This window comes from Rhipicephalus microplus, chromosome 3, assembly GCF_043290135.1.
Source record: "Rhipicephalus microplus isolate Deutch F79 chromosome 3, USDA_Rmic, whole genome shotgun sequence".
NCBI classification, from domain to species: domain Eukaryota; kingdom Metazoa; phylum Arthropoda; class Arachnida; order Ixodida; family Ixodidae; genus Rhipicephalus; species Rhipicephalus microplus.
The window spans coordinates 7,244,452-7,257,486 of NC_134702.1; the positions used below are offsets into that span (position 1 = coordinate 7,244,452).

Here is a 13,035-nt window from a genome sequence, read left to right on the forward strand (position 1 = left end):
GGCGTCCGCGTGTCTGGTGGCCTGACGCATGGCGCGGCGACCCCCATTGGCGGAATCTGCCCTGACGACCAGCGGCGCTTCTGATTGGACATTTTGGTTGGACCCGGTGTAAATAAAAGAAGCCCTGCGGCGCGTCGCGATCGGCAGTCCTAGAGAGAGGAGTCCCCGTGTCGGAGAGCCGACATGTGTGTGAGTCAGCGGTCTTAGGCGAAAGGCTGACCTATGTGTTAGAGAAGAGAGCTCGGCTCTTCGAGTCTCTGTCGGCCCCAGTGCCGAAATTGTAACGCCTCTGTAAATATGCTGTACATAAACCTTGTTTAACTCACCGTCGTCTCGTCCGCTCGTCTTATCAGCTCTGCGCAGAAGCAGTCGCGAGCTGATAAACATACGCTACCAAACGGCTGGTGACCTTCCCGGCGGAGTTGGAAGCAGTGGCGCCATCGGGACCGTGTTGGCGTCGCCGTCTTTCGCAACAGTGGTGGCTTCGGCGGGTTCGGTCCGTCGTTCGCAACAGTGGAGGTCAGCGGCGGGATTTCGGAGGTGGCTTCGCAACAGCACTGGCGGTACAAGTGATCAGCTTCTCCGCAGTGAAAGCACAGAGGCCGGCGATCAGGTGTGCGCCAAACATCAGACTTTCGAGGAGACGTGCGCCGATCGTCGATGTACTGAACTGGTTGCACTGAACGATGGGCGACAGAAGCACCAGGGACAAAGGCCAACGGTGGTGGCGTGTACGTGCCTTCGTAGTACGGTATGTGCTGCGCTGACTGTAGTGAAACAGCAGGAACAGGATGGACGAATAATGGCGGCGTTGCAGCAGGGCGTTTCAAGGCTTCCGCGTAGGTTGTCTCACGGCGGTATTCAGCAGGAGCTGGCACAGCTGTATCATGAGGCAAGGTGTCCCGGAGGGCCTGGTGCAGCTCATCCTTGATCACAGTTGCAATAGAGTTGACTGTAGGATGAGGTGTTACACCAGCCTTTTGTAACTCTTCACGTACTATATCACGGATGAGTTCACGTAGACAGTCGTTGTTGGTTCTAGTGGCGGTGAAAATGTCGGCAGTAGACATGCCACTGACTTGCCTGTCGTATTGGTTGGATCGCTGCTGCAGCATTTTTCCCATTGTCACGGCCTCGGACAAGAACCAGCAGGTAGCTAGCACTAGGACGATGCGTCAGTCGTGGCTGGCTCTCGAGCAAAGAAGAACGCGATCTTCTTTTTTCCTCCAGATTTAGAGCCGCTCTTGCTGTCAACCCACTACGTGCTGGCGGCATTATCAACTTGCCTTTCGTGGGTGGGCTTGGGCGTGCGTGCACCAACCATCACCGAATGCCTAGAAATGAAATGGTCGTCTTCTTCGCAGAAACCAACTCTTTTGAAAGTCATCTTTCTTTTCATCTATAACGCGTGGAGTTGAGCGTCCTGACTGGTTTTGCCCTCGTCTTGCGCTTCCCAGCAGTCTCCTAGCGTCACGTAGACTGTCCTGTATCAGCTCATGTCCGAAATCCCATTGGTTCACGTGTGAAGCCAGATTGATACTCTGTGATCTTTTTTTTTTTCGCAATATGAAGGCAAAACGGGGAGCTATTTGCACTGACGGTCTTTTTGTATTGCCTTTTCACCGTTTTCAAGGTGAGTAATAACACGTAAAACCTCGCGGTTTCTCAAGATCTTATGAATCAATTCTACGGTCGTGTTTAACGCGTATAATTTTTTTAGGGCCGGGAGATCCCTAAAAGTGGTGTTGCCGAAAGTGGCGGTTTACTTTAAAACAGACCGAAAACAGAACATTAACATGCGCGTTTGTCACTGTATTTTATCTTTGTGTGCGGAATTTGTACTCTCAATACTACATTGCGCGACACTCTACAAGTGCCATTAAAGGGACAGACTACAACTTGATGCATTTTCAGTTTGTTGTATATAATTCTTATGAAAATTGGCGTCAAGGATTAGCCATACCTATTCTCTTAAGAAATGTGGCTAATAACTGGCACTGGTCGGGGTTCTAAAAGCAACTTTTGGAGGAGTGCTGGCACGATTTGAAGAGTACAGCAAAAGTGATGTTTCTCAGTTCCTTTGTATGCAGTGTCGATGCTTTCGATACACCTGAGTAGGAGGCAAATATAAAATATTTTATTTGAACGTTTTCGTCACTAAGCATCTGCAAGCCAGCTCAGTTGCAAAAGAGATTATCCCGACGAGTGAAGACAGTTCCTGACTTTGTGGGCTATGCTTTCTGCATGCAGCCTAAACTACGAAAAAATCGCTGTCCAGGCCATCGGACAACAGGGCACACATCGTTTTTTACTTCCACAACAAGGAGACGACTGGCACGCCATTAGTAAGTCGCCACTTGCTGCCTCCCCATTACGTCACGCTGCTTTGGCACGTTACTGAAAAGTAGCCACCTCGAATTCGAAACAGATAGTGTTTTTTAAGCTAGACGTAACGAAAATATATTTGATGCAGTTCCAAGCACCAAAATACTCATTTTAGGTGTCACAACAATTCGAATTTTTGTCAACTTCGGGTCAGCACGCTTTTAAGTCATTACGACTCATTTTATTCACCGGGTCACCGTAAAAACGACGCTGTAGCAGGAGGCTCCACAATATATTTGTCACGTTTGCATCTTCGGCGTGTATGAAAGGCATGGTGCACTATTGCCGAACTCGTCACACCGGGACGGCCGCTGTCAGGCGTCACAGTCTCGATTCATGTCTTTCAATCAACACGTCATTAATGATAGACCACTGAAACTGGTTAAATATTTGAACAGCTCGAATATAACGTTGCGAAGGAAATGTGTCAGACATTTGGAATACCGCATAGAAAAAATATACATTGGTGAGTGCTGAACAGCGAATAGTTTTCTTGGTGAATTTATCCACATGCTTTTGTCAATAAATCCGCATGATGAAGGAGGCAGAGACGCCAGTGCGAACCGGCTATCTTTCACCATAGCAAGCCCCGCACGCAGTTGATGACCACCAGCTGGACGATGAAGGCAGCTTTGCATCGTGAGGTTATAATTGTTCTCTGCACTTGTCGCAGTTCCATAGAGGAAGTGTATGACTACGAAAACAAAGAACAATACAGCAGTCCCTTTATTGCGCTGCGTACAAAACGGTCACATTTGCTCGCTTTGATTCAATTGATTCAACTGTGTAAAAGGTCTCCTTGCGTCCCCACTTCTCTCATACGGGAAGGAGAAGAACACAAGCTCGACGCAGCCTGACAAAGATTATGACGGCGCACGCGACCAACGGTAGCTTTTCGAGCGGTCGTTGCGTTGCCTGGAAGACTCTTTTCACAAAAAGGGTTCGCGCGGAAGCCACTTAGCAATGCATAAAAAAATAAGGAGAACAAAAAGTAATGCGAAAAAGAGAGACCACAATTTTCGGGGTCTTGTGGCACGCGAATTGCGTTTGAGTGCTTTTCTCCACGCCTTCGGCACAGTACCTGATCTCGTTTCGCTTTTTTTCGGGTTATTTGTGGGGCGTTTCGCATTTGCTCCTCTCGGTATTCGCTTATTAGATTTTCTTCTTCTTCTTGGGCGGCACCCGAGTGAAGGTGGTAGTGCGCAGCTTCTCCGAGATCACAGCAGGGATTTCACAGTTGAATCGCGTTATTTCTCCTCCTGCTTCTTTGCCGATGTACCTTCACTCAAGAGGGAGACAAGCGCGGCGTGGCGTCGTCTTGCGCACGGCCAATCGTTTGTATCGTGCACCGTTCAATCGCATCTGCGACCCCGCGGGGCGCGGTCGATAACCGGCGTCCTCGCCAGCCGGAGGCGCACGCGCTCGAGAAACCTGTTGTGCTCGAGGTGCAAGCGCCAAGAAAAAGAAAGGATTCCGAGCACGTCCTTCCTTTTTGAAACGGGAAAACGAAAACCCGCAAAAAGAAAATGTCGAAGAGGCATAAATGCGTGCGCTTTAGTAGATCTACGTTGTTGAACGTTTCCGTGTTTATGATCCGACTATTTCTCACCCGATTTTTCTTTCTATATGATATTTTTGGATTTACGTCTGAACGCGGAAGCGGACGCGAGCATAAGGGCACCAGTCGTACGTGTTCAGGTGGGAAAAAATTAAACATGAAGAACCAAGTCTGGTCGTTAGACTTCAGCCGTTTTCAATGGCTTTCGCTTATCTCTTTAATTTTGTCTTATCTCGAGACCTTAGAGGCAAGCACTCGACCTGGCTACAAGCAGTGCGCGTGTAAAAAAAAAGATTGGAATACCGTGCATGTGCTTGTGAAATTGGGGAAGGGTGCCGGGAAGGAAAGGTGCTGCAGTGGAAAGGTATACACGGGCGGTGACACGGGACAGTGCGCAAAACTACTAGGAAGTTGTCGGTACAGCTTGTTCAACCTTCTAAGGGTTCGAGGCTGAGGCTAGCCTAATAACCGCGCGGGTAAGAGGCGGAGACCGACAGTAACCATGTTTAATGACCGGAACCCAGGCTTCAACCACCCGCTGCCAGTACTGCTGCGTGTCACGAACCCACCCACGACCGTCATTGTCCTGTTCTTTCTGATGTCGGTGCGCTCGCGGCCGCCGCTTCCATAACCTTCCTATGGCATCTAGTTTCCAGCAGTGCTCGTGTATCGACAACTCGAGTGCAGAAAACACACGTTTAGTGTGAGAAGTGATGTGGTTGTATATGTAGTCTAGCTGAAGAACTACTTCTGCCACTCAATGCACCACGCCTCCGACCTTCTGGAACACTGGGCAAGTTAACAAAGCGGCTGAGTAGGCTAGTTGGTGGTGCATACTTAAGGTTTAACAGCGCGAAAAAAAGACACGGTGTACAGGAAAAAAGACGGGACAAGCGATGACTTTCGACTGAAATTTTATTGTCAAGAAGGCTCGTTAAATACCCGAGTGAACAGAAAAAAACAATAAAAAATGGCACATGCAAAGATACGAAATAACATCAACAATCACTGAGCCTCCTACGCCGACCCTCGCACTCCTAAAAGCATAGCCCTCTTTCTGACAGGGCAACTGATGGCCTGCTTACGCATGCAATCCTTTCCAACACCATCTGAGCAGTCTCATAGATTATACGCTCGTGCTCTTCTTTGATCTCATCAAGAACCTTTCGAACAGCGAACAGTGCCTTTCGAACAGCGGAGGGCATCTACACGTGCTCACGTGTACCGCTAGGAAGCCATGTTTGCCCTTATGAACGTTATTGGCGTGTTCCCGTAAGCGTTCGTTAAGGCATCTGCCTGTCTGGCGTACGTAACATGCACCGCAAAACAATGGGGTCCTGTACACCACGCCTAGCGCACAGTCGACAAACTTCGTCTTGTGTCTAACCATGTACTACTTTCGGTGTCGATTTACGGGGCAGGTCCTGTTTGTTAACTGGGACAACGTGTCGGGGGCACTGAAGACCACCTTGTGCCGTGTGTTCAATCTTTCTCCGTCCCGTTTTTTGCGCTGTTCCCTTCAGTATCATGTACCAACTAGCCCTTCAAGAAACCACTTTCACGTTGAGACGTTGTACTATTTTCTTTAGGCAGTGTGACACAGAGTGCATGTACGGAATGACCGCCATCTTTCCCCGCTTTTCCGCTGTGGCGCCCTCTCTGTTACCGTCGATGCCCTTACGTTTCCTTCTCCTGTGCATTACATCCGCACAGAAATGAGCAAAGGGCGCGAATATCCTTCTCTGTCTAGGCACTACGACTGTTCTAGGAGCTTCCAAGACGTGATGGCAGTAGCAGCATCATATTTGGGTGCACGTTAAAGAACCCCAGGTGGTCGGAATTTCCGGAGCCCTCCACTACCGCGTCTCTCATAATCATATGGTGGTTTTGGGACGTTAAACCCCACATATCAATCAACGTGATGGCAGCACCTCTCTGCGGCGTTTTGGAAACATGACTGTCCGATGGCTCTCTTTACTAGTTTGCTACGTGCAGACGAGAACGCAGAAGAAATTTCTGGGAGCGAGGCTCGTAACACAAACGAGGCTCGTTTCTGTTCACTCGGGTATATTAACAGCCTTCTTGTCACTGAAATTCCAGTTAGAAGTCAGCGCTTGTCCCGTCTTTTTCCTGTCCGCCATGTGTTTTTTCGCGCTGTTATACCTTAACTGGGCTAGTCTACGTCCTTTGAAAATTTTGTTCCCTTTGTTGATGTTTTAGACTATCTGAGCGGTGAACTTCTGAGGTAGACAGCGATAACGATGGTGTCCTGTGTGCTTGGATCTTGGAGGCAATAAAGTATGATCAGAAGTGGCAGAACGTGAACCCGCCGAACCAAAATAGCGAATGCCATCACAGGAAGTGATGAGCATCGGCAAAGCGACTGATTTCTTTTATATTCATCTGGGTAGGAAGCGCAGCAACTATTAAATAGAACACACAACACAGACAGGTCCGCTTGCGTTGTGTGTTCCATATAATAGTTGCTGCGCTTCCTACCAAGATAAATTCATACCAACTGGCCCGATACAATCGCTTATTCTTCTACAAGATTTAGGAACTGCGTGCCTATGCTGTCTACCCAGCGGAAGATGGATTAAAAAATAAACTGTGCTTAGTTATCTCTCACAGACCTCAGCATGTTAAAACAGCGTGTTGTCGTGTTATTTAGCTGTTACATATAAAAATGAGAAGTCACTAACTCTTCATATGAAGCCCGTTTCCTCGCCCGAAGTCCTATTCAGCCTTTCCACTGAAAGTTTTTCTGTCGATTTGGCCATGTTTGAAGTTTTATCAAAAGAAATAGTGTTTATAACATCACATGCGAAACAAGCGCCTAAAGGACAGGATTCATTGGTTCCTGGTAACATTGTTATGTTGCACAGGGAGAATGCAAACAAAGCAATATCAATTCGCCATCACTTTTCCTAGAAGTTCGCAAACAGGAACATCGCTTTTTGTTTGTCGCACACACTGCATGAAACTCATTAAAGTTTTTGATGATGCTTCAGTGTGGATGCAACATGCGTGGCCGCACACGCCGCTATACAGTCACCATTTAGAAACCACTCGCTCTTATTTGAAAATGATCTCTTCGTCAGTTAGCATAATGCGTAGGAATGAAAAAAAAACGCGCGAAATGCGAGGCACAACGCAGTTTTTAAGCGACGCAAGGCGCTTCTCTTGGTATGGTCATCGTAGCACAGAGTTTCCATCACAGTGGCTCCTGCAGTGAAGACAAGGGAGAATGCGAATAGTTATTGATCGAGACCACGGAACCGTGACACTGACCAATGAGTGCATTGCGTAGATAACACGCCGCAGATCACCTTCGTGGCGAAGTGTGACAGTACACTGGAGCACACTAAGTCACAGTGCAAACCGTTTTGTTGGCGGCTCTCACCAGCACGGGATGACGAAGCGCTCGGCAAAGCGTCCGTGAGGCACAGAGTCCAGAGAAGCCGCGGTCAGAGGCGAACGACGGCGGCGAAGGCAAGCAGCAGCAACAGGACAGCGGTGGCCACGACCACTCAACTGGCGGTGTGCGACGACGTGGAGTTGGAGAAGAGCAGCGGATAGAGCAGCTGGTGGCCCATGTCCCACGTGTAGATGGCGCCGTCACTCGGGTTGTAGCTCACCATGGAAGTGTTGCGGAACGGGTTGCTGAAGTTAAGCGCCATCTCGAGCGCTCGCTCTTCGTAGAGGTCGAAGGCGAACGCGATGCGCGTGGTCACCTCGCTGACGCTGTTCACGGCGTACAGGACGCCGCACACGATGAACATCTCGCCCACGGTGCGGTGGTCGAGCGTGAGGTTCCACACGCGCTCGGCTTGCATGGCGCGCTCGTGGAACTTGACGACGAGCGTGTTGTTGGTGCTGCTGCTGGCGTAGATGACCCAGAGGCCGTTTTCGTCGGCAAGGATGTCCATCGCGTTGTGCTGCGTCGCGTAGAGCAGCCGACCGCTGGAGAAGTCGCGAGCCAGCGACAGCGCCGCGGTCGACTTGTTACCCAGGTCGAAGCGCACGATGCTGTCCGTGTTCTCGTGGTGGTAGAAGAGCGAGTTGTTGTACACCACCTGAGTGTTGCCGCGGAACGCGTACGGCAGAGAGTAGCGGCGCGTGAAGTGGCCGTCCACGTACTCCAACAGCGTGGTGCGGTCGCTGTCCAGCGTCACCCAGAACTTGCTTGCGTCGAAGGCACGCTTAAACGAGTCTCGCATCCACGCACCCCACGAGGCGTTGTTGTGCCTGAAGAGCACCGGCTTGCCCACCTTGACCAGGTAGCGGCGCTTTGTCCGGCACTCTATGCCCATTGTAACGACACCGGAAAAAGAAATAAGAGAAACAAAGCGGAAAATTTCATGTCAAGTTCTCCTCAGGCATAGTTAAAGCCATAAATTTTTTCACGCAAGAATAAATGTTGAAGGTAAAGGAATGTAAAGAGGTAATTATACAGTTGCTGTTGCACTAACTTTCCGCCTATTAAATATTTTGTTAGCTACAGGTATGCAAGAGTTCTCTGACTAGAATTTGTTATTCCCGGTAAATATTCATGTTACTTAACCTTAGAATGGTATCATGCTAATTGTTGCTTAAAATAACTTGCATAAAATCGAGTATGCGCTACATGTATGTACTATTAATAACTATTCAGTAGCAACACATGCACAAAAACCAAATGATGGTGCTAGAACTGCAATTGCAGTGACAGTAATTTTTCAATAAAATTTAAGGAAACGTAAAAATGTACATGGTCACCTGTGTCACGAGGTTTCAATGGAAGCCAGTGGGATGTGTTGTAGACAGTTTCTATGCTCTCAACATTGAAGAGTCCAGGCTTCCCTGCTGTAAAACGTCAGAAATAATCGTAATAAAAACGGCCACATAAAGGCACGATGTCCTCATGAACTCGCGTCAAGAATTCGGCGCAAGTGTTCGCGAGTAAGGCTAATAAATGCGAATCAATGTTAATTCAAGGCTGTTCTAAAACATTAGATTCTTGTGCATCAGAAAAATTTGGTACCACCAAGCTTCGTCACAAAAAATAACCTCGGATATTACCCTCTCTCTTCATGATTGTTCAGCGAACTGGGAGCGCGAGAGGAACACAGACACGAAGCAAAGAGGAGGCACACAGCGCACAGCGCTCGTGCTGTGTGCCTCCTCTTCGCTTCGTGTCTGTGTTCCTCTCGCGCTCCCAGTTCGCCGAACAATCATGAATTACCAACTAGCCCACCTTTCCATCCTATTCCCCGCTTCTTGTCAGCATGGCCCCCAATGGCATGCAGTCACAGTCAACGCCTCCACTCTTCAGCATTATCACATGTTTTCGTAGCATAAACGACTCCTTTGATGTTGTTGCTATTGACACGTCGTTATGCTGCGTAGCGTCTAGCATTCCCCGGGCCGTTATGAGGCAGCAGCAAAAGTAATTCTTCTGGCTGTTCATACTTGCTGAACTTTCATGATGGAACACCTGGAATCTCTCACGAAAGTCTAGATTTTGCGTCGCTAATTTCTGTTGTGCACACAAGTACACAATGAATACGGCATTGGAATGGTGAGTTGGCTATGCACGTGCGATGCACACGTGAGTTCCCTATGTACAAGCTGGTGTGCTTGTGTTGTCACACTGTGCTCATGTTCGTAAACCCAGTGATCAACGTAGTAGAAGGCAAATATATAAATTGAACAATGGGGCACGGTAAAATTGTTGGCATCGCATATTGTATGTGATTAGTGTCGCGAACTGACACAGGTCATTATGGGGCGGACGGAAACACAAACACACTCGTATTAACCTGCGGAAGTGTGGTTGAGGAATTTCAGTACATGTGGCTTTACACGCGGTTTTAGCGGTGAGGGCAACTGCGCCGTAGACATATAGCATGCTGGCAACATACTCTGAGATTCGAATTCAAAAAGAAAACAATAACACACACGCACTCGCACTAACGTAGCACATGTACTTGGTGCCAATTGTGTTTTTTGAGTACTCTCATGTGCTGTGTCAGGCGCACTGCACAATAATAGTGTATACTGAAAGGAGTCTAGGAGAAAACGGAAGGCTAGTTGGTTAATACATGATCATGTGAACATTCTAAAATGAATTTTCGAAAAGATGGATTGCAAAGCCGGGATACAAACAACGCAGGCACTACTTAAAGGTGGCGCTGCTTAAATGCGGCTATTAATACATTCGAGTGCAACTTACTTTTTCTGCTGGGAGAGCACTCATGCGTCGACGGGCAGTCAGGGCACACCGGGCACTCGGCCTCAACAACGCGAGGAGGTGGTGCTGGGAAATGCGGTGTGCAAATTATAAGCAAGGGGAACCTATATGGTAGAACTTTCGCACAATGAAGTCCCGCAGCAGTATCTCCTTTGAGAGTTATCCGAGTGATGCGTAAGCGTTGAGTTTTATTTCAGATTGTTTCTCTACATAACGTAGTTTTCGACAGCATTAGTATGACATCTTTGATCATATTCGTAGCATTTGTCACATTCTAGACTGGCTTTATGTAAGGTGCCTCCCGCGACCACCGCAGCAAGTGTTTGGTAGGAAATTATTGGACGTGAGAAAAGTCAGAACGTTCCTCTCGTGTACAATTCTCCACGTCGGGTCTACATTTTTTTTCTGCAAATGCCTTTTATCTGTAAGTACCGCAAAATTAATATACGTGTTCAAAAAATATATGCGCCTTCCACACTAAAAACTGTTAAATGCAAAAACAGACAAGGCAACACAGGAACAACAAGGATAATGCTTTTAACATTTAATAATTTATTACAAGTTGCTATTTATTTATGTTCAGCATTACTTTCAGCTTTATTTAAACTTACGTCTTTACTCAAGTCTATTTATACATACGTCAAAGCAGTATCGTTCGTGCGCCACCTCAATGTTGTGACGTTATCGTGACGTCGACAAAGACAGCAGTCGGCGTAGTGGAAGATGAAAATTTATATTCGGCCAAACTTATGGCCGGGAAACGGAAAGTTGTGGCCGGAAAACGGACAGCATACACACTTTGCCACGATAGCGAAAAACTAATCATCGCTGTGTCGCGCGCTGCCTTTTATATATCACGCATCGAACTTTCCAAACTTGTCGCTGGTGTTCGCTGAAGCTCTTGAATAGGCTTGACTGCGCGTCCTGTGCGCAATCTTAACAAAACGATGTACTATAACCGTGAAGCTTATCGAACTCTGAGGCGCGATCTCCACCGAACATTGTTGACAGTTCTTGTGGGTTCAAATTCCAAGCACATCAAAATAACACCCATGTTAACATTAAGTATTGATAAGAGGCATGAGGTAAAGGACAAGGAGGTTGGGCGGTTCTCTGACTTTTTTTCCCAAACTCTTTCACAGAAATTTCTTAAGACATCTCGGGTCAGTTGCCTGTTTCATCAAAAAGTGTCTTGAATATATTGAAACTACTGATATCTATTGAAAGTGCAAGATGAAAAGCCGTATTGTAAAGCACCAATTGATCGAAACATCTAAACTCCCACTGACGGATTAATCAGTTCAATCACTTAGTCTCACGCCGACTCAAGTGAAGCCGTGAGTCTGAGTCGAAGTGGTTGAGTAATATGCCCGTGAGTTTAAGTACAAATAGTCAGGATGACAAAACGTTCAGTGAGTCAGCCAAGTGAGACCGGTTGAGGAAAATGTTTGATGAGTCAGAGCCCAAGTGAGCGCTGAGAAAAAAAAAGTACCTATTGAGTGACTCTAAGTAATATGTGAGATGCAATTCATTTGCAGGCCTATGCTTTCAACAAACAAATATATAGCCCAAACAAAGGATAAAAAGCACACGTTAATGCTACAATTCTCTTACCTCCACACCTCCGCAAGAAATATAAAAAATGAAATTGCAGAACAGTAACTACCCTACATAACGTAGTGCTGATGAATTCAACTAAATAGTTTTTTGTCAGATAAAAATATTGAACAACCTTGTTCAGCCATTGTTGCGACCGCAATGATGATCCAGGTGTCATCATTAGGGTGGAGGGCAAGAACTCGCGTTTTCTCGAACAGGGGCCGGCAATGACTTTCCGAGCAACGAGAGGCCAGACTTTCGGGCTGAGCAGTTTCAAATATGGAACACCCATATGCTAGCCCGACCCCACACGTTACTATAGTACGCTTTTTTTTTTAATTTATCAGGTACAACCTCTACAACGCATTCATGTGTTTTGAACATATTCTTAATATGAAAACGTGGATGCAATTGTAGCCAATGGTCAAGACACTCGTCTTCGGAAAGAGCACGCCTGGATTCAGCTCCAGCATCGTGCATCGAAAACTTGTTATGTTTGATACGCTTGCTTATTCGTGGTGACCTTATTGACGGACAGCTTACTCTATGAGTCTGCATGCAAATAACGTATTTAGAGCTAGTTGGTTGTGCATACCGAGCCGAAAACAGCCCGTATTGAGGAGAATGGACAGACAGAAAGAAAGATACAGACACCGGCGCTGCGTGTCTGTATCTTTCCTTGTGTGTTCGTTTTCGTACCGTACGCGCTGTATTCGCCCTTGCATGCGAATACTTTCGCATTTAGAAGTGTGTTTTTGGGGAGGATAATTTTGTCACTTACTGAAAGGCCAATGGCCATAGACTTCAGCAGAGAAGTCAGCAGAGATGATCGGCAGAGATGGTTGAAACAACTGTATTAACCAACTTTTCAATTCACGCTAACCTCGATTTTTTATTCATCTGCTCACTTCGCTATCCGGAAGTGGTTTCGAGTGCAGTCATCATGGGATTGCGGAAAAGGCTGTCTTACTCCAGATTAATTTATTCTTCACTTATTTTTTCAGTAAGCGGCCAACACGTTGCTTTTCTCACAGTGAGCTTTTTCACTTAAATATTAGTGTTGCGTGAAAGCCCGCTTACAAAATCGTAAACAGACGTATTATTTATAAGAGCTATATTAGCAAACATGACTTGTTTCTTTTTTTCGCCCAAGTTCTGTGACGAACAATTAATCTTGTCGACTATCAGACAATTTACGATCCACTGAAAAAAAATTTGCCTAGCAGCTACCAAAGGCTTCACGAGTGAAGAAGACGCTCAC

General features: G+C 47.0%; 1 protein-coding gene across 1 annotated transcript in view; it reads right to left on the reverse strand.

The window, feature by feature from the left end:
* Window positions 1-7,085: 7,085 nt before the first annotated feature.
* The window catches only part of LOC119164009 (uncharacterized), a 160,270-nt gene continuing 154,320 nt past the window's right edge, over window positions 7,086-13,035 (reverse strand). Inside the window, exons 12-14 of the mRNA XM_037416107.2 lie at window positions 10,158-10,241; window positions 8,702-8,788; window positions 7,086-8,246 (exon numbers count right to left, since the gene is read on the reverse strand). Coding sequence (XP_037272004.2) covers window positions 7,474-8,246; window positions 8,702-8,788; window positions 10,158-10,241 — 944 coding nt within the window. The 3' untranslated portion in view covers window positions 7,086-7,473. The remainder of the gene's footprint in view (window positions 8,247-8,701; window positions 8,789-10,157; window positions 10,242-13,035) is intronic.